At 41.2% G+C, this 26,803-nt stretch overlaps 2 protein-coding genes across 5 annotated transcripts; one reads left to right on the top strand and one right to left on the bottom strand.

Annotated features, from left to right (window-relative positions):
* Positions 1-555: 555 nt before the first annotated feature.
* Positions 556-21,523, bottom strand: IL5RA (interleukin 5 receptor subunit alpha). Of its 4 annotated transcripts, XR_011812389.1 has the most exons (13): positions 21,399-21,523; positions 18,537-18,629; positions 16,036-16,194; positions 14,556-14,701; positions 13,543-13,681; positions 12,879-13,011; positions 12,613-12,803; positions 11,504-11,649; positions 10,737-10,872; positions 8,246-8,342; positions 4,505-5,400; positions 3,110-3,191; positions 1,982-2,030 (listed from the first exon to the last, which is right to left on the bottom strand). XR_011812389.1 is itself a non-coding variant. In XM_013099969.5 (12 exons), the coding sequence occupies exons 3-12, from the start codon at positions 16,115-16,117 to the stop codon at positions 1,938-1,940; spliced, it is 1,245 nt and encodes a 414-aa protein (XP_012955423.1). In that variant the 5' UTR covers positions 16,118-16,194; positions 18,537-18,629; positions 21,399-21,523; the 3' UTR covers positions 556-1,937. The 4 variants fall into 4 exon arrangements, 3 of the variants coding, with proteins under 3 accessions (XP_012955423.1, XP_012955425.3, XP_071900192.1); XM_013099969.5 differs by lacking the exon at positions 4,505-5,400 and having other exon boundaries at positions 556-2,030; XM_013099971.5 differs by lacking the exons at positions 1,982-2,030; positions 3,110-3,191; positions 4,505-5,400 and adding an exon at positions 5,407-5,646.
* On the top strand, positions 21,075-26,803 carry TRNT1 (tRNA nucleotidyl transferase 1). The gene is made up of 7 exons (XM_027467396.3): positions 21,075-21,867; positions 22,380-22,573; positions 23,174-23,312; positions 23,562-23,688; positions 24,404-24,597; positions 24,767-25,017; positions 25,653-26,803. The coding sequence occupies exons 1-7, from the start codon at positions 21,720-21,722 to the stop codon at positions 25,896-25,898; spliced, it is 1,299 nt and encodes a 432-aa protein (XP_027323197.2). The 5' UTR covers positions 21,075-21,719; the 3' UTR covers positions 25,899-26,803.

Below are 26,803 nucleotides of genomic sequence, written 5' to 3'. Positions count from 1 at the left end.
GTTGCACCTGGTGATAAGTTTTTTAAGGGTGAGACATCAGGTAAGATATCACTTTTCCCATTGTCTTGGTGGATTTTTGCAACTTTTTGCAATTCTAGTGCTGATTTTTAGGTGTGGCAGCGCAGAGAAGCCCTGTGATCCGAGTCACTCTGCTGACTCTACCCGGGGGTTGTGCTGAGGGTGCCAGGCCACCTGGCACTCAACCTTGCTGCTTGGCCAAGTGTTTCACCAAGGCCAAGGGCTGCTAGCCAGCAGGACGGGCTGTCACGGCGAAAAGCCCCACTTCTGAGTGAGGGTGGAGGCACCAACTGAGCATTTACAGGCTCCCAGTGCTGCTTCATGGAAAAAATACAGAAAGCTGGGCACCAAAACCAACAGGCTGCTGGCCTCATCATCACCGACTCATTGCAATTGTTCGTGTGGTTTTCTTGCAATTTGCATCCTTACCAGTGACAAGGAAAATCAAAAGCTCATTTTTCACTTCCAGGGCTGTCAGCAGAAAGCCAGGTACCCATCCAAGCCCCTGGTGCCTGGAGTGCCCAGGGCTGCAGAGCTTTCACTGGGAAGTGCCGAGCATTCACACACACACTTTTGAATTACCAAATGTACAGCTCAAGTGCAAAATGCACTTAAATGTATTGCATTAATCTCTGCAGAATCTTTCCCTTAATGGGAATGAAGTTATATTTAGAACTTTTATTTATTAGGGTACTTGAAGGCATGACATAAATGAAATACACTATAGTAAATGAATTCTCTTTCAACTCGTTTTTAGGATTTTACTAATGAAATTCTGATTTTCAGACTGTTAAAGTTGGGCACCTCAAATCCATTAAAATCACACGCAGCAGAGGCATTTGAGGCACAAACATTGTTATATTAATGAGCTACATTAATTTTGATGGAGCCATGCTATTTCACCCAGATGAGAACCGGCTCATTTATTATAATTATTTTTAGTTTGTAGCACCTGGGAACTCCATTATGTTTAGGCACTTTCCAAACAATTTACTTGCTAGGTCAAATTTCTTTCTTTCTTTCTTTTTTTTTTTCTTTTTATTCTTTGTTAATGTGTTTAACCCCACCTCTGGGCAGCTCAGTGGGTAGGAGGCTTCTTGGGCAGCCAAAGGGACTCTGCAAGAGGAGCAGAGCATCGTGGTCAACAGCGGATGAGTTCAAAGCCTGAGCGGGGCAAGCAGTTTCAGGCAGGAGGTTTATTTGTTAACTTGCTTAGTGGATTACACAACAGAAGTACACAAAGCACAAACAGAAACCCACAATGTTCCAGACTAGGTTCCTTTAAGATGGAACAACAGATAGGTAAGAAAAACAGGTTGCAATATTGGGCTTCGATTTTTAAAATTACAAACAAAGGAGTCGTCCAGCTCCTGTCTCAGAAAGTCCTGTTAAAACCACCAAGAGTTCCACGGCAACTTTCTGTAATTATGTGTAATTGAGAACTCTGCATTCCCAGGCTGTGTTTTCTAGATGCAATTGAAGAAATTTATCAGTATGTGCCCTTTTTCTTTCTCCTTTTTTTTTTTTCTTTCTTTTTCAGGGAGCTGCCTGTCAGTTTTCTGCAGGGTTTCATGGCTATTTCCCAGAACAGTTGCCAGGGGGCCCAGCCATGTACCTTACTGCCTGCACCAGTACCATGTACCTTACTGCTACACAAAAATCCCGATTTGCATTTTTACATCTTTAAGTTGTCAGAAGTATTTAAAACAAACAAAAAAAAAAAATCCAAAAGACTAAGCTACCTACCAAAAAAAGCCACCAGCTCTTTTCCAGGATTTTTTTTTTTTTCATGCAAGAACCATGGCACTAGTTCCGTGCACTTACACCCTGCTTATACCATGACTTTCTGTGGGGCAGCTCATCCCCACGTGGGGTGCCCTGGGACTTGGCGTGGCCCTGCTGTGTGAGCCTGCGCTGCCTCAGAAGACAAAGTCATCCAGGGCACTGCAGGAGAGATCTTCGTCGAAGCTGACGAGCTCCGTCTCTGTCTCGCTGGTGCAGGTGCGTGCTCTCTGAAAAGCAAGCAGAGATTTAGGTGGCGAACTGCAGGCAAGCAGAGGTTATCAACTGACTCCGTTAGCTAAGTGAGCTCACATTTTCTAGCTGCAGTGTTGATATTTGCTATTTTTCATGTTCTTATGTGTGATACCCTAAGTCATATTATTTTACAGCAACGACTTTAATTAAAAACAAACATTATACTATAATCTTTTAAGCCTGTTTCCTTGACCAGACCATGGAATAATAACCATGCCCAGAAAATCAAACCAGTATTCTGAGGGGACAAATTAAAATCAAGTTACTGAGCAGCACTTCCCTTGAGCAGACAATGAGGAGTTTTATCTTATCTGTAAGGCAAATGTATTTACCAGGAAGTGACAGCAAGCATAATAAGGCTTAAAACCAGCTTAGCGGTAGGACCCAAGCATTTCTCACTGTTAGGTTTCACAGAATAAATCAGCTCTCCAGGAGCCAAGCTGCAGTCCCTGCCAAGGCAGGGCTCTGCCTGGCCGGGCTCCTGCAAGGAGCAGCTCCAGCGGCTTTCTGTGCAGAAGGCAGAGCCACAGGTACAGCACCCTGTGGCTGAAATGCCCTGCATGATAGAAACCAGACAGCAGCACTTAATCCTTCCCCAGCCCAGTGCTCTGGAATAGGCCTTTCCCCTTTGGGCTTATTTTCATTTGTTTTTTATCCTCCACAAACAAGGTCAAACCAAGGGCTACTGCAGGCTGGGATCTGTGGTGCTCTGGCCCCCTGGCAGAGGAGGTGGTCCCAAAGCCGGGTGGGCTCTGACCCTACACACACAGCTTCCCAAATGGCTAAATGTGAGGGCTGACTCCATGGGACACCATAGGTAAGGCAATGCATGGCGTTACACTAGCTGCACCCACCTATTTCCCATTTGGCAGGTTTTGCACAACACATTTGGCAACTGAGCCCACATTCAATGCTGACATTAGAAATTCTAAGAGGTCAAAAGGCTGTAACTCAGCAGTAACAGACTGTGCTGATAGTCCTACAGGGAAAGAGCAGCACAAAAGCACAAATGTTCCTTCAATCATTAAAAAAATAAATTAAAATGTTACTTTACCTCATACTCATTTGGAAAGGGATCTCTGAACTTGTTGCTGGGTGTTGGAATTGGTGGAAACAGTTTACGCCATACAAATTTCCTGTGAAAAACAGTGGCAGAGGGCTGTGAAAGGACTGCTCTTTCTGATGGATGAAGCATCTGACAAGCAGCGCATTTCTCCCTGAGAAGCCAGGTCCAACCCTGTGAGCCCTCCCACTCCCCTCCTGCATCTGCAGCTGGAAGCAGCAGCACCGGATTCAAAGGGATCAGAGCAGAGAGTAATGGTCCACTGGACACTTCTGGACCCTGGGGACAGGTGGATGACAAAAAGGAGGGGCCCCAACAGCCTGTCCCCTGCAGCTGTAGTGGAGAACCGGGGCGCTGCCGCATCCAGCAAGGCAGTAAGAGCCCCATCTTGGAGAGAAACTAATTGCGCTCATCTCTGCTCACACACAGCTGCTTCCCAAGGGCTGCGCTGTCATGTGCCTTGTTTGGACATACAGGACAGGCTGCCTCTTGCTCAGATCATGGTTTCTGGACATAATCTGCCTCTGCGTTATGGTAGGAGAGCAAGTGCAAATAATTGTGCGCTGAGGGAGCACGGAGGAGGCAAGGAGTGGGGCCAGAGAGGGCTGACAAGTAAACGGTTCCACTTAGCGGGATAATAACTCATCCTGCTGGAACCCTTTGAGACACTCCTGTCCTGCCCGACGCTCTTTAGCCTGGCTAAATGTACCAGGCATAGGTACTTTTGTGATAGCAAGTGCTGCCGAGCAAACGTTTTCTTGGCTTTGACACACCCCAGCGTACAGAGTTTGCATTTCAGTCACTAAAATGCCTTCACTGTCTCTACCTCTGCATAGCATGAGGTTTAAGTAGGGTCAGGTTTTAATGGGAACATGGCCTAACTGGAGATCAGAGGATTTCGCCCAGAATTAGTGTGCAGAGATGCTTTGATGTCCATGAAGCAGAGACGTGGCCCAGGTGTGGATGCCTGGCAGCAGCCCTCCTGCCTCCTTGCTGCTGGGACCGAGGGCAGGGCTGCTCCTGCCCGTGTCACTTGGTGACAATTCTGCCTGGTGCCTGGTTAGCCGAGCGCTTATGTTATTATGACTATTCTTTTGAAAGCTTTCTGATTTCTGTCAAGTTCTCTTTTATCCTGTTATTCCTCCTCAGCAGGGAGTCTAAAATAAATTCCTGCTGCTCTCTTACTCTTTTCCATAGCTTTCATTCTGAGATAGAAAAAAAAAATCCTCATCTCTCTTCCTCTCTCCCACACCCTCCCCGTGCAAGAGTTTCTTCAAAGTATTTTCTGACTATCAGTTTAGAGCTAAAACTTCCTGGCTGAGCTGCTGCTGCCTCGAAGGAGACATTGCTGCATAACTAATTACTTGGTGAAGGGAAGGGACGTACCGCTGCTGGCACAACAGAAGACCTGACCGAGCAAACTATGGGACGTCTCCCCATTGCTGCACATGGACCGGGGTCTATGAAGGGGGTGTGAAGCCAGAACCTAGACTATGGGGAGGAAAAGCAGTGTGTAGGTACTCCATGGCTCCTCACTCCATCGCAATTCCCCAGCCTTCCAGGTGCCAGGCCCCAGAGGCCTTATGGTTTCACCTCTGTCCTGGTTTCCAATTCCAGACAGACCCTGGGTTCAGCTTCAAACTCCAACAAGAGCAGCTAATCCAGGGTCAAAATCAAGGCCTCTCTTCTTGACCATGGGAAGGTTTTGTGTGGAGAAAGCCAATAATCTACTTTGCTACTGCTGTGCAAGTTTAGTTGCCTTGTGACATGATAAAGGCTCATTTTGCTTCCTGAAACCAGGTTTACACTGGGACATGACATTAGATTAGATTAGGATATAGATTGGATAAGGACACATCTAATGTAATCTAAATAATTTATTATGCTCAACAGAAACAGGATTACTTCCTGCAGGGTGGATCTGAAAGGGCCCTTGGTAGCAAGGTGTGCAGCAGGCCTGGCACTTCTGGGGGCATAAGCAAGGGCCTGGTCTGTCCTCTACCTCTTCCCCCCAGCTCCTAGCAGGGACACATTTCTATTTGTGCTGTTTATCAATGAAAGATTTTGATGGAGCCGTACCAAAATTATTTATTGAGTCACCAAAAAGCGTAAGTTACATGTCACTTAAGGAGAGGTGCACAAACACTCAGCAGAAATGAGGCCGAAGCACACGGGTTCGTGGTGGTTGCAATGCCCCTCAGGTGCAAGAGTCTGCAGTGAGGCGGTGGTGGGGTGCTTACAGTGATGCTCTCAGTATGGTCCTGGTCTTTTTTGGCAGGACACTGAAAAGTCGGAGTTAAGTGATTAAAATATTTTGTCCAAGAAAGTTTTCCCGACATCTGTGTTTGCCTCTATTCGGGTAAGATCATGGCCCTTTCCATCAGCATTTATTTGCACCTTCAGGCTTTAGAAACACTCTACAGGACCCTTGTGGCTTAACTCGGTGTTTCAGCTTTTTCACTCTAGCTATTGTGCTGTCTCTCTTGCTGAAATTTGCCACTTTCCCATGGGCTGTGGCATTAAAAGGCCTAAGATAAACAAAGAGAGATAAGTAAGAGAACATGCTCTTTTTTCCCTCTTCTAACCTCTACAATGAGGCTGATAAAACATTTTTCACAGTATGTTGGAGTGCCTTTTCTAGTGTCTTGCCTCCCCAGAGATTCCTTGTGACATTTTCCAAAGGACTTCCCTGTAGCGGGTGGCTGGTGACTGCTGGTCAGGGACTGGTGTGGCATGCAGAGGAGGGAGGGGAACCTGGTGGAGGGCCGGATGACTGCTCTGATTGCAGGGCACACAGGGCTGCTCACTGGCCTGATTTCAGTTAAGTGGAGAGCAGCTAGGGACAAGTTGTTAACTACATCCTCCTGTGGGCTCACCTCCAGGAGAAAGTGGTATTCTGAGGCACAGCCTAAGGAGCTACAGAAGATGCTCATTCATGAAGACAGAGGGCAAACTAGGGAAGCATTCGATTGTACTTTTTATCAAGAAAATATTGCCATCAGCTACTGCAACTATCCAAACAGTCCCAGAGGGCTATCTTGCCTTGGGATATTTTTTTCCCAAGCAGTGGTCTTTATTTCCGATGATTGTAGTCACCAAGAATTATACAGAAAAATTTATAGAAGTCTTTGGTGTAATGAAATTCCTTATAATGCCTTCAAATTGTATGAAATTTGAAATGATTCTGTGGCTTGAATTGCATGGTACACTTCATGAATTTTCAACAGCAGTAAAAATGAAAGAGGGTAATAATGAAATTGTGATCTAGGGAACCTGTTCTACTTTTAATATCTGCACATTCAATAAACGTGCAGGCTAAGCACTACGCTTCATCTTTTCGCACTTCCTCCCAGGGTGGGCTGGAGGACTAGAGAAAGGGACAATGGAGTAGAGAAGTGACAAGGTACTGAGTAGGAAACTGCCAGGGATGGACAGAAGAAAGATAGCAAAACCATGAAAGAGCAGGCAGATAAAACTTTAATCACTTTGGCAAAGATGGTATGTAATGAGCCTTTGGGTGCTAGAGAATTATACACCAGTCAGGCAGAGAGAAAATCCTAGAAGCTACCAGTGTCAAACATCTGATACTGGAAATGCTAGCTTAAATTTGCCCAGTGGATTAAAGTTCATAAAATGCATTAGTACAGCATCTTCAAGCCAGTCTTTGAGTAGAAATCTATACCAATTTCTTCCCCATCTCTTTTCAAGGGTATTTGCATAATATCCAAATAGTTGCTAAATTCCATGGGACAACAAGGAGCATTATGAGTGCTACTAACTGTTTTTGGACAAAGATGTTTGTGGCTATCCCAAAGAGAGATGAGAGAGCTGATCGAGTTGGTGACAGAGCAGTGGAGGACCTACAGCCATACAGAGAGGTCAGTCCATACAGGTATCTGTGATGTTTGCAAGGGTGGTTTGGAGATATCCACCAACATACTAAGGCTGCTTAAGAACATGTGTATATGAATGCAATATGAATATAAACTCTCTGTATAGTTAATCTTTCTTTTTCCAAATACAATTATTTGTTGAGACCTGCTAGACTAACTAAATTAATTTAAGAACAGGTTATAATGGATATCAGATGCTTTGGGAGAGTTAATAACATTTATTTTAATATAACATTCCTGGAGAGAAGACCTTTCTTTATTTGATAAAAAAGGAAAATAGTCATGGACCTATCAGGATGACCAATAATTTAAAAGGCACTAAAGAAATTAATTAAAATAAGTAGCAGAGTTGAGGACAGCGCCTAAGTTACTGGGAGCTGTGTTTATTGTGGACCTGATAATTGCTGCTTGCTCCATGTTTCAGGGAAGAAGCTTGTAATTACATTGATTCTTTAATTCATCACTTATGACCTGATCAGTCACTGCTACAGAAATCCAATGTAGCTGGGTTTCTTTACAGCACATTTTGGGAAGCTGGGCTATAAAGCATCTGTTTTGGCATCTATAGCCTCTGTAGTATTTAAAAATAAGCTAAACAAATAGTTTAAAAAGCTCATAACAAGCAACAGTTCAATACACTTCCTCCTGATAAGGGGTAAGGAGGAGCAACAAGCTCAAAGGACCAGAATTTCTACATCTTCAGAGCATCTACCACACTCCTTGATGTCACCTGTAATTCAGACCATATGCCTGGGGCCCAGTATTGAGTGTAGTTGTACAGGCTGATGTAGACACGACTGAGAAAATACTGGACTGTACATTTTAGCCATGAAAGACGCTCTTAGCAGTTTCACCAGGGTTAAAGACAGAATCCTCCTGTGGAAACTGTTGACCCAACAATATCCATTTAAGTGAGGAAATGAGATGTGGACAAACAGGTTTTTAAGGAATTCTCCTAACTCAGTATATATATACTTTTTTTTTTTTCTTAAAATTAAATTGAACAACCCTCTTACCTCTCCAATTTTGCTGAATGTTATTATAAATAATTAATGAGGATGTACTGTAATGTAGTGTAATGAGGATTCGGTACTTTTGCTTTGCATAATTATGCTTGAATACTGAACTTGGTGCCCCTCCTGAAAATTAAGCAAAGCTTTTAATGTCACCCCACACCTGTTCAACACCTACTACTTAGTTACACTGTAATTACAACGAAGTTATTGATACTTACATTTTGCATATTATACCAACAAGCACGATTGTAGCACACATGGACACACAGAGCACAGCCAGAATCCAGGCTATGAAATTCTCCTGTTTGTTTTCTCCTGAGTTTCAAGAAAAAAATAATAATAATATATATAAAACATGCACTTTATCACAGGTTATTTTTAAGCACACTTTTACAAAAGGTTTCATCAGCTGTTTTATATTCAGATCACAGTTTAACACACAAACTATGAAGACCTGCTACCTCTGTTTAAAACTGAAGTGTAGAGCTTCAAGAATAGTTGCCATGAAGCTGACTTTTTGATTTCATCAATACATTTCTTTCATTTTATTGCCACCAAGCCGAGAAGCGTGAAGTGCCTGCTCTGCCAGTACCACCAGGATGCCAGGCTGCTTTACACCACACCCTGGGATGCACCACGCCGTGCTGTATTCGCATGGCTGGTACCCAGCAGAGGCACTGCTTGCTTATAACCTCAGGCACAACCTGTTTGTTCTCCATTAAACCCTTCTTCATTTCTGTTAATCCTCTCTAGCCAACAACTACACTTCTCTGACTTTGTTAACTTCCCTGCAAAAAAAGATGTTGAAACACCCAATTTTTCTTGTGAGCTGTTGCTGCTACATTTCCTCAGGGAGAATTTCTCTACTGCCTCTGCCTGGGAGCAGACAGGTATTTCTATCAAGGTCAACGTTTCCATTTTAAAAAGGCATGCTTAGTGACCATGACCATTATTTTGTGCCATATTATGCCACATAACAAAAGCATTTACATTGAACTGCATTTTCAAAAGGTTGCTGAGTCTGTGTGTGCTTCCGATAACTACCTGTCCCATGCATCAGGATGTCAGCTCTGCCATTACCAGGTAATTGAGAGGACATGAATCGGCCAGCAGCAGGCCTGATGGGTTTATTGGTGCTGCAGACAAAACAATATTCAATTTTGGCCTAATTTCTTTCAGAGAAACAGGGAGCTGAGCCTGCCATCTCCACCAGAGGCTGCAGCAGCACAGCAGGCCCCACGACCAGGGCAATGTCACGAGCATGCCTACATGGATCCATCCTGGGCCTTTGTACCGCTGTGGCAGTGGTATACAGTCAGTCTTTCAACAACAAGCATGGTAGGATGGCTAATTTTCTTTCAAGAAAGTAGGATTTGAGGTATAACTGTCAACCCAGCTGGGTTATTCCCAGCCGAGCCAGTGTTAAGGCCCATCCTGGATATGTTTGAGACTTTAGTAATTTTTATTGGAAGACTGACTTTCTTTTTATCTTTTTTTTTTTTTTTTTTTTTTTTATCATCCCAGTGGATTTCCCATATCCAGTATTTGCTGAGCATTAGTGGAGGAGTCTGGGAGTCTGTAATGATGATGTTCCCAGGTTCCCCAGTTATCATCACTCTGCACAACAGAGATGGCTCCAAAAGCACTTGAGCTGCTGTAGAGGTGCCTTCAAATGCTTCAGCTTTGCTGGGAAAGCAGAATCAGGACAGCACAAATGTGCTGCGAGGTATTTCTCTGCCCCAAACTTGACCTATAGATTTTCTTTTAAACTGTGAGTCGTGGCAGTGGCTATTCACAGGTACCTACCATCTCACAGATTTGATGTCATGTATAGTTAATAAGGCCGGCCGGCCTACTCAGCTGCATTAATGATTTCTGTATCTAGCTTTGTCTGACTGTAGTGCTTCCAACCAACCTCTCAGAGACTGATGGCATCAAGATCCACTTTCACAATGCTCTTTTTGGCATCATATGGCTGCACTGAATCTGGTTTGATCACCACAGCTCAAGGAAAGGAAGCAGAATTATATTTCAATTTTTAGCAAAGTCAGAAGACTGCTGCTACAGGAAAAAGTATAGTAAACAGGAGAGAGTAAGGGACTACTTTCTTTTTTTTTCTTTTTTCTTTTTGTGAAAACCAGGAAGTGAAGAAACTCAAAAGATAACAGCAAAGCAGGATGTCTATGAACAAACAGTCGATAACGTGCCATGATAAGAAAACTGCTATTTCCAGAAAAGAAAAAGAAAAAAAAAGCCATGTTCAGCAAGCAGAAAATACAGAACAAAGTGGGGCAAATTATTATGTTCCAAAGATGCTAAAATCATGCTGGTTTTGTTTTGTTTTTTGTTGTGGTTTTGGTTTTGTTTCATTTTTCTATTTTTTTTTTTTATGATAGCTCTAATAAAGTAGTAATTGACATGACCACTCATATTAACTTCCAGCATGAGTATCATGGTGCATGCCAGAGAAATATATGTGAAAACTAAAGAAGTAATGTAATTAAAAGGCCTTAGCTAGAACTTGGGCCTTAAGCTAGTCTAAAGTAGATGTAGACTCTGAAAACATAAGCATATACAAACAACAAACTGTTTAAAAAAATAATAATAATCTACATGTTCAAAAGTTGGGGGGATATTTTTTATTTCTAATGTATTAATTACTACAATGTATTATTTTTTTTTTACAAGACAAGGGCATATCATTCTTACCAACATAAAGAATTTCACTCCAGTCACTCCAAAATCCTCTTCTACAACATATATGATGGTTAGCTCTTATTTGTATGGAATACTTGCAGGTAACGTCAATCCGTAATCTGAATTCATTTGAGTATATGTTCCATATCTGTTAGAAAAACAATATCATACTGTTGTAGATTACTTATGGCTAGGCAACTCAGGCAAAAAAAAATCTTTTTCATCTTTTTATTTTTAAAAAAATCTTTACTAGACTAAGAGTAAGCATCAGGCCTTGTTTTTGAAGAAATAACTCTATTTGTAAGTGTAATTTCTCTCCTAATACACCTATGTCTTAGGGCAAAGTTTTTGAAAGATGCTTCATTTTGGATTCTTCCTTAAGACGCTTCATGCTGGAGTTTCAGAATTTTCTACCTTCATCCTGTTAAAGCTAGATGCAATAAAACTTTCCTTTTTGTCCTTCTGTTTTCCAAGCTGTCTTGGAAGTAGTTTGTTGTAGACATAAATGGTGTCCAAAAGAAGAATTAAAATGTGCAAACTGATGAGACTTTGGCTTTGTTGAACCAAAGTCACAAATGGGACACGAGTTTCACCAATAATCCATAGTTTCAAAAAATGCATTGATGCAGGTTTTATTTAAAATTATTTTAAATTTGTACCATATCCATGAATACGAGGCTTTTTTCCAAGGCTGCATAAAGGCAACTTCTAGCTATTGAGGACACTCAGCTCAGAGGAGGGATCATGACGTAACACTTGGGCACCAGAAAAGCAATTACCTGCTCGTTACCTGTCTTCAAGTTGATGAGGTAAAATTCATATTCAAAACACTCTTTAGAGAAAGGAGAAATTGGCTTCTCCCATGTGGCCAGGAGATCATTTTGCTCTAAGAATACAGAGACATTTCTGGGAACATTCACTTTTTCTACAAAAAGAAAATCATACCAGTTATTTATAGAGCAAAGCTAAAATTCTAACAATTGGAGCAGTTTAGAACTTGATAGTGTTTCCAAGTAGGACCTATAATCCTTGAATTTATTTCACATTTTGGGGAAAAAAAAAAAAAAAAAAAAAAAGGATTTGGGAGGAATAACTATATTACAGAAAATAATTAAGGGAAAACAGTTTAAAAATCCAGTTAAAAGCTTTCAAAAAGTAGATTATTGGGGGGGAGGTATTTATTAAATTATTTTTCACAAATGCATGAAATTAATAATAGACTGTTTAGAAAAAAATCTTTTTATTAAAAATAAAAAGAAAATGCAGCAAGGGAAGTTGCTGAAAATGGGGGAAAAATCATAGAAATGGATCGGCAACTATTATGAGGCTGATTTCTAGAAAGAAACGATGTCAAATGTTTTATATGTTAATAAAGCTATGAGAAAGGGAAATGTTACATGTGTACAAAAAAAGTGAAAGGCATGGAACTAATGATGAAGGAAAATAAATTCCTTGGGCTGAAGAGACTGATGGCTAACGCCTTTTATTCTATAGTCTAATGCCTTCCTTTAAGACATGGTTATCCTGAACGTTGTGTTCCTTTTAAAGAACAGATGTAAAACAAAAGGTAGTAAAAACTACTTGAAGGTATATTAATTAACTCAATAGAAAATGTATATTTAAATAATCCTTAGGCTACAGAATATTAATTCTCTTTCTAGTTTTTCTTTCAATTTTTGTCATTCTATAACAAATTATTAAAATCTAAGTTAGTTGAAGCCATCAGTTTCTGTCTCATCCTCCCTTCCAGTTTCATTGACATCCACGCAAAACCAGCACATGCTTTCACCTGCATCAAGGACAATTCAGTTCACTAATATTAATTTACAAATCTTTTGACAACCCTGCTAGACATTTACTTTTTTTTTTTTAATGCATTTCTACTCACCAATGGCATTTTGGTTAAATAATTGCTGAAAAGGTCTGATTGCAGCATACTTGCTAGACCCATTAATATGTATTACAATGAGTTTGTCGATCTCATCAGGAATAATATGAGTCACTGAAAATCTGCACTCTATATTCCTGTTCCACTTGTCTTTGATATAATCTTGACATTCTTCAGTGCAGGTCTCATACCTAAATTAAAACATTTGTGTTAAATGATGTTCTTAAAGAAATTTGTTGCTGAGTAAATTGGGAGAAGACACCAACCTGTAAAATAGAAAGTACTTGGTATCTTCTGGGGCCCCTTTGCCAGGAAGCCAAGTGCAGTGGAGAGAAACGGTACTAAAAATGGTGAATTGAGTAGCACAGGACAAATTAGTGACAGCTGTATTTGCAGCACCTATAGAATCACAGAATTATAAAATAGAAAAACAAGAAAAATAACTCATTACAGAAGTTGTAAGAAAATCGTGTTTCTAAGACACTGGTTAAACTCTTTGGTATGTTTTATCTATGTTGTATATTTTCTTTGTTTTTTATATATCACACGATTCTATCAGCAATGGAAGGATGAATATTCCTAGCCACTGTAAGTAAAGCTATACCACACAGCATTACATATTTCACATACACCTTGTAATTCAAGGCAATATCATATTTCATTATCATAAAACGTATGAAAGTAGGTTATCTTTGCCTTAGCAAGGACTTTTTAGAAACTTTTTGTATGAGTTATTCATGTTGTGCCTCTCCAGATTATATTCCAGGCTTCACGGCTGTAGAGAAAGGCCTGGACTAAATAGTTTGGTAAAACCAACATAGCAGGTGTAGGGGAAAATGCCATTTAGTATTAAACCTGTCACCTTTTGATGTCTAGTCCACAGACGAGTACAGAACACAAACTTCAGACCTCCCTCACGTTTCTTTTTACCTGGTGGAGGCTGGAGTTCTGCTGTCACCCAGTCACTTGTCATCTGAAGGCCATTATGGAAAAGTAATGTCCGAATGTGTGCAGAGAAACCATTGTGAAGTACAGCTGTTTGGAAACTGTGAGTCTTCTTTGTATCATACTATAATAAAAATAATAAATAAATAAATAAATAAATAAATAAATAATAATAATAATAATAATAATAATAATAATAATAATAATAATAATAATAATAATAATAATAATAAAGCAACACATGATGGAAGCTGAATTAAGGGACCTGCAAAGAGTGATCTTCTACAAAGGGTGGGCCTTTAGCAACTGCCTCACTATATGGTTATTTGAAACCTTGAAGGCAGTGTGTACCTGCTCATCACTTAGCTTGGCCCTGGCCATCCTGTGCTTCCACAGCAGCAGTCCTGTAAATGGTGACTCACAGAAAAGCCTTAAATTAGTTGCTTTAAATAGCCCACAGGAGCAAACCAGCCATCTAGTGTCAGGAGCAGAGGCAAACCAGCTAGCTAGCTGAGCTCGTTATATTAAATGTATAAAGCTAGACAGCACAAATAACCCACACAAGTGTTTAAAGTTTCTCAGTCAAGACAACAGGACCCTTATCTTACCTAAATTTGCCTATAATGCATAGCTGTGGCAAAACACAGTCTAACATTTTAATGCTAACCTAGCATTAATCTAACGATAACCTAGCATTAAATAAACTGACTGGAATGGGGAGCAGTATCACGTAAACCCAGTCTACAGCTTTCCCTTCAAAATGAATGCTGCAGAAACTGCCAATTCCCTGGGCAATTCCTAACCCTTGTCCCAGCAGAACTGTACCCATAAGCACAGATGAAAGGGAATCTACTCAGTGCTCAAAGTACTAGTTTATGGTGGAAGAGAGTAAATGACTCAATATGTCAATCATTCAAGAGACATATCACACATACTGCACTCTGATTTGCTGCCATAACAGGAATTCAGACTTCTTAGGATACTGGACTTAATTTTACCTCTTCCGACACAGGAGCTAAGATTTTCACATCATATCTAATAGTGTAGTTTTTTTGTTCTTGATTGGGGTTTGGCTTCCAGCGTAGAAGTACTCGTGCTAATGCAGAGACCGTAAGGGTAAAGTTAACAGGTGGGAAAACCTGAACTGTAAGGAAGAAAACAAAAATATTCACAATGCAATAATCCAGTGCATTGTTTAGACCACTAGCTATTTATAAGTAAAGGGTAGTAGAAGAAAACCATAACAGATTTTATTTCAATATTGTATTCTCTCAACAGCTTCTAACAAAATGTTTCTAATATTTGAAAAGTATCTTTAAGTAACACCCAAAACTTCATCAAATAAGAGTCTACATAAAACTTAGCTTAAAATTGACTTTTTACAACAGTTTCAACTTGTAAATCACAATGACATATTGCATTTCGCTTATTAATTAGTTTCAGGTTTTTCAATCTTGATCCTGACAGCTACATAGGCGCTGGGCATCCATACTGAATGGGGCCGATCAAGTGATCAGCCGTGTGATCAATTCTCACCCACACAGGCTGGCAGAACAGCATGACGTGGAGGCTTTCTAAGTGAAGGCTGACAGCCACAAGAAGTCATACACGAGAGAAACAAAAGTATGATGAACAGAGGAATTAAGCACAAATGGAAGAAAACATAGAAGGATGGGAATGATAATTTAAAATGACAGGGCAAGAGGGATTCCTGGAGCTCTTATGGAAATGAAGGTCTCATGCTGGGGGAAAATGTTAGCATATAAATAGCAACACAGTGAAATAATCAATCTACTCCCCTCCATTTCTAGAGTTCTTCAGAGCCCGTCCTCCCTTATTTGCCATCTCTCAGGCAGCTTTTAATGCCCATTTGTTCCATTTTCAAACAAGTGCCTCGCATTAGAAAAACTGCCTCATAAAGAGTCAGAAAACCCTGACACAAACTTCCTTGAACTGCTTTCTTTAAAATGTTCTTTGTTGAGATGTCCGCAAAAAAAGGTCAACATTAAGGTTCTTGGTATACCAGGACTGCTGCCAATGATGCTTTATGTCATCAAGTTTCTGCAGCTAAGTCTAGTTTTATTCCTGGAAGTAAAATTGCAGTCCTGAACAACGCTGCTGTTCTGCCCAGATTTACATTGTTAAATAAACCAGGCCAGGAGGCACTGTCACCCTGGAGGCCTGGTGGCACACAGCTTGCACCTACACACCCCGCACACCTCCCCTCTCACAGCAAAGGTGATCCAGACTGCCCTTGGGAGCAGTCCTTGGGCACTGGCTGGGAGAAATCTCACAGAGACAGGGTAAAAAGATCCCAGGAAGCATCTTAACACAGCATGGACATCTGTGGGCCTCTCCTCAGGGCATGCCATGGCCTGTTTCATTTACATGTAGAACAGCACATTTGACTAACACCTCATGGGGCCTTGGTCAACCCAGTGCTGAAGCACCACGTTGGTAGGAAGGAACACACCTTACCTGCTTTACCTTGAGGTACGTGTAGCTGAACCACGATCATTGTCCAAAGGAGGATCAGACAAACTCTCATCATGCTGGTCATAATGTTTAGATGGTCAAGGAGAATGACTGTATATCAGTGTACGTGGCTTGCCATCATTTTACATCAAACGCTGAGAGCTAAAAACAAACCCAAGCCCAAGCATTAAGCATACATGTACAAACCATGGAGCACAGTGCTGATATAGCCACATGATCAAAAGGATGAAACTGCATAGACTTTTCTCGTTCCCTTGCAGGAAAATGCATCTTGCTGCAGCTAAATCTAACTTAAGTACCAACCACCACATCTCATTTTGCTCCTTTTGCTTTTGTCAGCCCCCCCTTGAAAAAGCTACTGTTTTCAACACTGTCATGTGTGAATGTTCAGAGCAGCAGTCACAGACCTACCACATCTCTTCACAGAGAGCAGGAAGTCAGGTACAGGTGTATTGGCTTTCAGTGGAGTCCCCTTTACTCCAAGAACAGAAATATCTATATTTTTAGCTGCCACTAGATATAAAATGACTACTTACTCAAATGTACTTTCCAGTTTCTGTTTCAATAACGCTCACTAAAGAAGCTGTCTCAGTGCTCACCTCAAGGCTAATTCTCCAGTGTTAATTATGGGGTGTAAGAGAAACGATTTTGTTTGTTTCTAATTTAAATGAACGACTATTTTTAATGCTTAAAAACAGCATGTTCTTATGCTTCCTACAGATTGTTTCATGAAGTACTGGGGGGAAAAATCTGTGTCTTATCATTCATGTATAACCTAATATAAACAACATGGAAATACAGAACAGCAGCTTTCCAAAATGTTCTTACTGAAGAGAAATACGCCCTCCCAGCCCAATCATACTGCTTCCCTGGGGCATCTATAGCAATTTCTTGTGTGGAAAACATAATATTTTCAGATGGTAATGAGCAGAGAAAGCATCTTTAACCCATCAGTTCTCAGTGAACCTCCAATAAATAACCCAGAGACTGGAAGCAATCCAATTGATCACAGTTGGGGTACTTCTGCTATGCAGTAACTATTTTTAAAAATGGTGTATGAATGCTTAGTTCATTAAAATGATGCATAATCCACAATACAGTGTGTTTCTTAATGTCCAAGTCCACTCATTATCTATATTCGTATTCCGTATGTATCTAGTATTCTGCTAGCCAAAATGTGCACGAGGCTAATTGAACCTCTGGAGTTTTCTAACGGATTATTCCTGGAGAGTCAGGGCTTGCTTTTATGTAAGCTGGGTTATTGAAAGACATTTTGGTTATTCCAAAATGTCTGTGAATCGCAACCAGGTAATTATTATAGACACCATACATTTATGCTTACACAATGCCACTAAGACTCGATCACACTACCATTCATAAAAAGTCTGTTCTTTTTGGATTGTAACTTTTGGATGTACTTTTTTTTTTTTTTTTTTTTAAAGCAATCACTTCAGTACACTATTAAAAAAAAAAAATCTTTAGAAAGCTTCATGTTTTACAACTGCTTAGGATTCACATCTACTAACTTGAGTAATCTCAGTACGTTGGTTTCAGGATGGCTCTGACATTCAGCACAATTAAAAACCTGACACTCTCCTTCCTTTGCTTATATTGGCTTCAGTTGCCTAAACGTTTTCTACTTTGCCCTCAAAAAGTAAGTATTCTGATTCTTCTTAGGCACATTCTTTTCCTTGTTCTTTTGAAAAGACCCTAAAGATCAACTTTTGATTCAGAAGTACTTTAGCTGTCTAAAAGCATACGTTTATTAGACAGAGATCTAACATTTCCTGGCAAACGGTTGCTAATTTGTAATTTGGTATAAAATATTACTATAATGTAGACTGGATTTTAATAATTATTCTTGTTTTTCTTGTCATTTTATTTTTCTCTACCTTATTTTCAAAAATGTTACTTTTCTTTTTCTTGCTATCAGCCTAACATTGAAATTTAACTTTTGGAAGAGGTATTTCCATAGCTGTGTGAGCTGAGTAAATGAACATCCCACAAAATGTGATAACCTGGGTGTTTCATGTGATAAATTACTGAAAATAAAATCAAAATAAGTAATTTAAGTAAAGAAGTTAACAAGAAATGTACAACAGGATTATGCTCCTCACACAAATTGATATAATAACTTCCCAGGATGAATAAAAGCCTTGATTATATTATGTTTTGGTTATATACAGTAAAAAGTCATAAGCAGAAGGTAAAAGATACGTTCCCTTCACGAAGGGGAATTTATTCCTTCTTAAAGTGCAGTATAAATCTAAACCATAGAAAATAGCCTCTAAAAGGTAATGATTTTCTTTTAGCTGACATATGTTCCACCATCTCAGAGGCAACTGGTCAGAAGCAGATTCCAGATGGATTTCCCAGTATAATGAAAAAATGGCTTTTCAAAGTGGGACCTTTTCAGTCTTCAAACAAAGCACAACAAGGCAAAAAAAAACCAACAATCTACAACACATATCCCAGAAGGTTACCTGTGGAGTCTCAAAAGTTCCGTGAAGAGCCTGCTCTGTTTGTTCAAACGTCCTCTGGGTCATCTCCCTGTGGGTTTCTTTTATAACTGCTGTCTTTTAAGTACAAATGTGATAGGTACTTCAGAAATGATAGCAGATGATAAGTTAGACAAGCATGCATTGAAAAAGGGAACTACAGATTTAACCACAGGGTGGAAGGCTCTATTCTAGCACACAGTCTTACTTTATTTATTGACGGTTATATACCATAGTCTGATAATTCTCCAATAACTTTGCAAGAGTTAAGCAATGTTTAAACACGGGACTGCAAAGAAATAACCTACAGACAGCTACCTACTGACCACTGCCAATATCCCAAGTTGTTCTTCTCCCTAGAAAATCAAATCCTGATGTTGTCAGAAGATCTTGTTCAATGATCCTGCTATGTGGAAACCAGTGGTATTTTGAGAAGTTACCAATATCAGAGCAAGACCAGCTTTCTAAACACGTGCAGAGAGCTGTGATCCATGGGTTTGGATAACAAGCTCATAACCAGGACAAGCAGTGGAAACCATCCATGGGGCCTAGAGAAAACCCTATAGAAAGTGCAGCTATTCGTAACCAACTTATAGGAAAGGTGAGAAGGTTAATGACTTATTTTCATTAGAAACCTGGCCTGCAAATAAACTAAATGTGAAGGTGGCAAGCTGGGAGAGGAGAGTGCTTTGGCAGATAATATAAGAATTATTCAAATTCTTGACAAGTCAGTGAAAATCAGGCACAATTCTGTATGGACAAGCTCTTAGCTACATTTAGGCACTACAAACTGCAAATCACAAGTTATTAATAGTCAATCACTAACTGGTTAGGTATCTGTTCTGCCAAAAAGGACCTGGGGTCCTGGTGGGCCATAAACTGCACAGGAGTAAACAATGTCATGCACTTGTGAGAAAGGTACCCCGGGGCAGCTGAAAGCTAGCATCCTCTGCAAGACACAAGGAAGTAATCTTTCCGCCCTGCACAGCGCTGATAAAGCCTCTGCTCACATGCACTGTGTCCAGTTCACGTATTGCACTTCAGAAAAACATGGAGCAAACGATGAGAGGTTAGCACACAGCAAAGGAAAAGCCGAAGAACTATCAGCATGGAAACTCCTCAAACCAAGTGAAGGGAAGGCATATGCGAAGTGCAATCTTAGAGCTCATATTAAGGCTTTCACACATTTTCTAAGTCCATTGGGCTGGAACTAGAAGCACAGGATGATGACAGGTAAAATTCAGGTTATATATTAGAGAACGTTTTCATTGCTGAGGCGAGGGAGACAAAGGAATAGGAAAGAAACTGTATCACTGGACATCTTTAGACAAACATCAACTGGGAATGAAAGTCAGAATCCTACCACAAGGCACAGAGTTTAAGTTATGCACTCTATTTTCTACATCTGTATCTCTCTGAGTAAACAGCTAATTTCTGTGTAGAGAGCTCTAACATCTACAGCACAATGTTTCAGCAGAAAGATCATTTCTAAAGGTGAGGCAGGATATTTAACAAAAGAAGTAGTCACAAAGAAAAGGTAAAAAAGGTTATGTTTTTACCTTCTTACATGGGCCTATGTTATTGTAAACCTGAGATGTTTTTTGGAATAGGTCATTCCCCCAAAAAAAACCTTTCATGCTCACAAGCATTCTGATTTCAACAGTGAGGTGCTGATCTGTTAGGTACTTGAAAGGCTGGACAGATCTGCGTAATGTCTCCTTTCAGGTACAAACCTGTAGCAATCTTTGCCTAGGCAGAGATTTATTCAGGCTTGAAACTTCAAAGTGAACCAAGCTCCCAATTTAACTAGTATTTGAGGGAGCTCCTCCAGGCTCCACTCCCTCAAATCTCTCAGGCTCCAAATCTCTTGGGCACGAGTAGGGCCAAGAGGAGCGAGGAGAGCTGCTGTTCTCCCCTGCCGTGGGGAGGTGCACTCAGCTGAGCAGTGAAATGGCACTGCTGAAGAGGGAACGTCAGATTGAAGAGGGAACAACAGATACCGAGAGCTGTGCCAAATCCCCAGGACTCTCATCTTGTCCATATATTTCTACACATTAAAGATGGAAATCAATCCAGGAGTTGTTACTGGAAATAGTTCAGCAACCACCAAGCTTAACGCTGCTTTGGTGATTGCTGAAGTGATCTCACAAGTGGTGCATTGGCTATAAACCCTGTGTGAGCAATGAACCCATTTCTTTGATTGTGGCTGCACCGTTATCAAAATAATGTTTATTTTTGTCCCATTTGTAACCCTTCTCTAGACTAAAACGAAGCCACGGTAAATCTGTTTTGTAGTGTTTCTTTTGTAATTCCCTTTTTTTCATGCTTTATTTCTTGGCAGGACAAATGTTCACCAGCATTCCCATACATTCATAACCGTAGCTATGAGGTCGGCATGACCAGCCCTGCTGTCCCCAGGAGAGCAGCAATCTGCCAGCGGCCTGAACATCACTGCCCTGTTGCTCAGTGGAAGCACGTTCTTCACTGCGCCCCCAAACACGGGATGAACGAGCACTGGTATCCCCTCCAGATGAGTGCAGCTGATGGACGAGGTGTGTCGGTGGGCCTCTGAAGGCTTCACCACATTATGCCACGGGAGTAAAGCGTGCCAAGCCCTTCCCATCCTGCGACTCAGGCAACCCCTGCTCCCTGTGCCAGCTCGGACCAGCTCTGTCCAAGAGACTTCACCAATGCTGTTATTTCAGAGGAAAGCAGGGAGCCACAAAGCACAGGCTCCATCTGCTCTGCCTGTAGGAGGCAGCCTGCCCTGCACGTCTCAAACGTGGAGTGGTTGTGCTTGTCTCAGAAGCGACTAATTATTTTATTACAGAACAAGCGAGCCAGCACCTTAGGAAGTGCTGCCTACACGGGGCCCGACCTAAGGCGTGAATTCAGTGCTTTGCAAGGACTGGTGTGAGCTTGTTTCCACCGCCACCATCCCGCACTGAGGAACCCCGGCAGCAGCAGCAGGCGGTAACGGGGCCTCGGCCACCGCGGTGGGGCCGGGCTTGGGGCCGCTCCCTGCCCTCGGTACCCGGCGGGGCCGGGCGGCGGCGCTGAGCTCCCGGCGGGGCCAGGCCGCTCGCAGCCGCCGGGCCTAGCGCCGCCGGGCCGGGGGGTGAGGGCCGCGGAGGCTGCGGGGGAGCGAGGGGAGGGCGGCCGTGGCCGATGTGGGCTGAGCGGCTCCTTCTGCCCTGCAGGGCCGGGCTGCGGCTGCTCCCGCCGCGGCGGTGGCGGCGGGGCGAGGCGGGCGCCATGAGGCTGCAGACGCCGCAGTTCCAGGCGCTCTTCACGCCGGGGCTCCGCAGTGTGGCAGGTGGGGGAGCGCTGCGGGGTCGGGCTGGGGGCTGCGGGTTGGGCTGGGCTGGGCTGGATGCGGCACGGAGCTGCTGAGGGCCCCGGTAGGAGCTGTGCGGGCCCGCGCGGCCCTGCCGAGAGGCACCGGGGGGGGCACGGGGTGCAGGTTTGGGGGGCCGGGGTGCAGGTCCGGGGGGTCGGCAGCACCGGGGTCCTTCCCCGTGTGGGTTGCTGAGCCCCCCAGCATCGTGGTGCAGCCCGCTGATGTGCAGCTTGGTGGAAATGCACCAGAAAGGTGTATCAGAAATGACCGGAAAAACACACGTGGGTGCTCAGCTGTGTACCTAATTTGTGCATTTTGCAAAAAAACAAAAAAACAAAAAAAAAACAGGTATGTACACACTTGGTAATGCATATTCAGGTGTTTATCCCCACCTCAGTGAACTAAGTCTGTGGCAGGCTGGTTATGGCTGCCCATGTGCTGTTTTTTTTATTTTGGATTGTGCCTTACGGCTTTCCTTTCCTTCCCAGAGCTGTTCGAGAAGAAGAACTATGAGCTGAGGATAGCAGGAGGTGCTGTGAGGGATTTGCTGAGCGGAATGACACCACAAGATGTAGATTTTGCCACTACAGCTACACCAGCAGAGATGAAGGAAATGTTCACGTCCGCCGGTGTTCGTCTGATCAATAACAAAGGAGAAAAACATGGAACCATTACTGCCAGGGTTGGTTTATGATTTGACTTGGATCTTCCCTAACTGCTTCGTGTATCGGTTAATATGCAGAGCATCCAATAGTAAACTGGTAGCATGCTCATGCTGTGTCAAAGTGTCACACTAAGAGTTTAAGTGAGAGCCCACTTTGAAGTGTGTAGTGGTTTTTGATTACTTTCTCTTTGTACAGTTCAGTGAATTACAACATTTTAATGCATTTTACCTCTGCATAACCCATTGATGCTGCTGCATCAGTGCTAGAAAAGCTGCCCTGTTCATGCAGAGTAGGGAAGTTGATTGTAGGGTTTTCTGTTCGTGCTCCTGACCTCCCAAGTCTTGCTTTCTCTGCCCTGCTCATACCTCTGCTTCTTATTCCATCTTCTTCAGACTGTCTAGATTTCTGCAGACTGTCTAGAAAATGAATAATGCAAGGATTATTTTCAAGTGTTCATATTTTTTGATTGTCTGCTCTGTGTGGAAGCATGGTATGTGTTTGTGTACAGTTAGTATTCAAGCCAGACACGTGCAAACCAACATGGGGCTTAAAAATGTGTGTTTGTTACATTTATATTCATGATTGTGTTGAAATAACAGTATCTGTGGGATTTTCAGCTCCATGAACAGAATTTTGAAATTACTACTCTTAGAATAGATGTTGTCACCGATGGACGACACGCAGAGGTGGAATTCACCACCGACTGGGAAAAGGATGCTGAAAGGAGGGATCTGACTGTCAATTCCATGTTTTTAGGTAAAATTATTTCAAAGGCAAATATCTAGATATATCACTGCTTTTCAAATTAGGCCAGTAAATTCTCTCAGTCTGTTTCCATTTTGTTCAGTTATATTGCTGTCGGCCAAAAAGTCTGTACAAATATGAGAGATAACACGACAACCCACTCTAATCATACAACTTATCTTCTGCATTTTCAAATGAGAGTGTGTAATTATGGCAGCAATGTTTGTAAATTTCTACTCTTACTTTTTTTTCATCTTCTAGGTTTGGATGGGATGCTGTATGATTTTTTTAATGGATATGAAGACTTAAAAAACAAGAAAATTAGATTTGTAGGAAAGGCAAGTGCAAGAATACAAGAAGATTATCTACGAATCCTAAGATATTTCAGGTACTTGGTTTTGCCTTTTCTAGATAAGGAAGTGAACTAAGTACTTCTGATGACTGGTTGTAGAAAAGTAGGTTCACAGAGAAAGTTCAGAATCAAAACTGAAACGATACTATTTTCCTTAAAAGATGATGAAAGAACCAATTCCATGTTTTGGCTTCTGTTTTCTCCATTCATGTGAAGAATACCCTTTGTTCATCAAAATAAGGCTTTTCAACAATTCTATTTGAAATATAATAAACGTAATTTAAAAGGAAACAATAAGCTTATTGATTGAATGCAGTTCAGTTTTCTACGTGTAATCAACAGGACTAAAATTACTTGCCTTGAACCTTTCTGCAAGCAGAAGAAGTGGGAGGAGGGTTGATCTGATCAGGACTGAGTTTATTTGCTTTGGACAATGCAAACTTATGTTGCACCTTTTTCTTTGACAGTGAACTTCTTCGAGTCATGTAGTCTCTCTTCAGTTTTCTCTTAGTACTGCTTGGTACAATGACATGCAGTGAAGAGCTTTAACATTTGTAGTAGAAAAATATTGTAAAAAGACAGCAGAGCAGAAATGTTAAAAAGAGTTGGTTGTCATATTTTTTTAAAGTGTCCTCTAGTATATTAAAGTACAGTACTTTACATTGTTGTGATACTAATTCTCCGAATGGCAGTAACAAGTAGAATATTTGTTCTCAGTCAGTTATAACATACAAAAAATTTATTTGGGCAGGTTTTATGGAAGAATAGCAGAAAAACCTGATGATCATGAACCTACTACACTGGAAGCAATTAAAGAAAATGCCAAAGGTTTGGCTGGAATATCAGGAGAAAGGATCTGGGTGGAACTGAAAAAAATTCTTCTTGGAAACCATGTAAACCATTTGGTTCGACTTCTGTATGAGCTGGATGTTGCCCAATATATAGGTAAAGTTGAACACAGGTTGTAAATGATAGAGGAGTAGGAAATCCAAAGGAACTGCAGAATAGCAAACAGATAGAACTTGTTTGCTTTTACCCAGAAATAAATTAGACTTTTTTTTGCTGCTTTTTCTCTTACGCTCTTTCTTTCACTTTCTTGTCTGTATCCCTTTAGGACTACCACTTAATGGAAGTTTAGAGGAACTTGACAGAGTCACTAAAAATGTTCAAAATTTGTGTCCAAAACCTATGACTGTTCTGACATCATTGTTCAAGGTGAAGGATGATGTCACAAACCTTGATTTGAGGCTGAAAATCTCAAAAGAAGAGAAGAACCTTGGCCTCTTTTTAGTGAAACACCGGCAGGAGTTAACCAAAGCAGTGGGTCCAGAACCTCTTAGACCGTATCAAGACTTCATCATGGATGTAAGTGTATTTCACATTGCTGTACTTCGTTCTTCACAGTAAATTTGAGTTGCCTGTTCTACAGAGCAGCAAAGATGGCAGTGCCTAGAGGAAGGAAGGAGAGGGCTGTGAAGGGTTCTTTTTTTTTTTCCCTTTCTCATCCAGAAGACTGAGATTCTGAATTCATTTTAAAGAAATTATTTTGAAAAAAAGCAATAGTTGAATTGCGCTTTGAGAGCTGGTGTAGTTCCTGGGACATTGGCATTTATTAAGTTAAGTTGTTAAGTAGGCAACTTGTGATATTATTCAGTAGAGAAGTGAAGTTCTGCACATCTGTTGCAGTACCTGAGGCCTAAGGTGAGAGATGTCAGTCTCTGCAGTGAGGCCTGCCTCCCACAGGAAAGGTAGTAATCCCTCTCCAGTTGTAGGTTGAAGATAATGGTTAAAGCTCTTACCTGGAATTCAGGAAGTCTCCAAGGATCTCCCAGAGCCTCCAAGCTCGGACTGAGTTTTAAAACTTGTGAGACAGAAGATCCTCACTTACATAGTTCCAACTTGTTGTGCCTCATAATATGTCAGAGGAGTGATGTGATATAGAGCACAGTTTGAGCTATTTGTAATGTTTCATACTGAATCCTCTTTTTTTCTTTCTTTAGTCTAGGGAAGCTAATACAAATTCCAAGATAATGGAGCTTCTGAAGTACCAAGGAGAAGAACATCTTTTAAAAGAACTGCAGGAATGGACTGTTCCTTCTTTTCCAGTTAGCGGCCACGATTTAAGAAAAATGGGTGTGTCTTCTGGGAAAGAAATCGGAACAGCATTACAGCAGTTACGGGAGGAGTGGAAGAAGAGTGGATACCACATGGATAAAGAAGAACTGTTAAGTTGCCTGAAGAAATAGCAAAATTGAATAATAATAGAGAACTGTTTGTGCCCTGTTCCAAGTAGAATTGAGATACCAGTAATTATTTTGTCAACATACTAGCAACCAATATGGTATTCTGTGTATTTAAGATCTTCACAGACAGCACTGTTCTCCCATTTATTAACAAGTATTTTCAGCAAACAGAGGTTTAATTTTGTAGTGATGTAAAATCTTATTTGGCAAAGTCCACAAACTACCTCTTTTTGTTATATATTAATGATAAATATTTACTACTTTATCTTGATTTGGGGAATGTAGAGGTGACACAACTTTTCTCATTCTGACTTTGCTACATCTCAATAAGAAGATACTTCTGTAGATAAAATCATCTTCTTCATGGCTTTTGGTGCTTAGGAGAGGGACAAAGTGTGATATAAATCTTTTTGTCATTAAAGCCAGATATAAAATTGAAATACCCACTTCAGCAGTTCCCAAACAGTCACAGCCTTACCATGTAAAACAAGTCTGTTTTCTTTAAGAAAAGAAAAAAAAGTCACCCTTTTAAGCTAAAACTGCTTCTGAAAGTATGGATTCTTAACTGAGTCAGTCTCATGAACTTCTTTCTCGCTTCAGTAATTTTTCAGTAACTATGAGGAGTTAAATCCATAGAGAACTGGTGAAGGGTCCTACAGTTCTCAAATGTATAACTGAAGTGTATCATCAGTGGAAATTGCAGAAGTGAGGGGAAGTCAGCTTTCCCACTTATTTTTTTTTCTTGTGTCCAGTAGTTGACTCTTTCCTTTCTTCCTTTTTCTTCTCCAGTTACTTAAGTGGGATTATGGTGGCGATGTTACTGTGCCTAAACAAAGTGAATCTTGCCTAAGTCATGTATCTGTTGCCTTCAAACTACTGACACTCAATAAATTACTGGTTTGCATTCA

This window comes from Anas platyrhynchos, chromosome 13, assembly GCF_047663525.1.
Source record: "Anas platyrhynchos isolate ZD024472 breed Pekin duck chromosome 13, IASCAAS_PekinDuck_T2T, whole genome shotgun sequence".
Taxonomy (NCBI): Eukaryota; Metazoa; Chordata; class Aves; order Anseriformes; family Anatidae; genus Anas; species Anas platyrhynchos.
The sequence above is the reverse complement of the archived record's forward strand: the minus strand, read 5'-3'. Positions and strand labels throughout refer to the sequence as shown.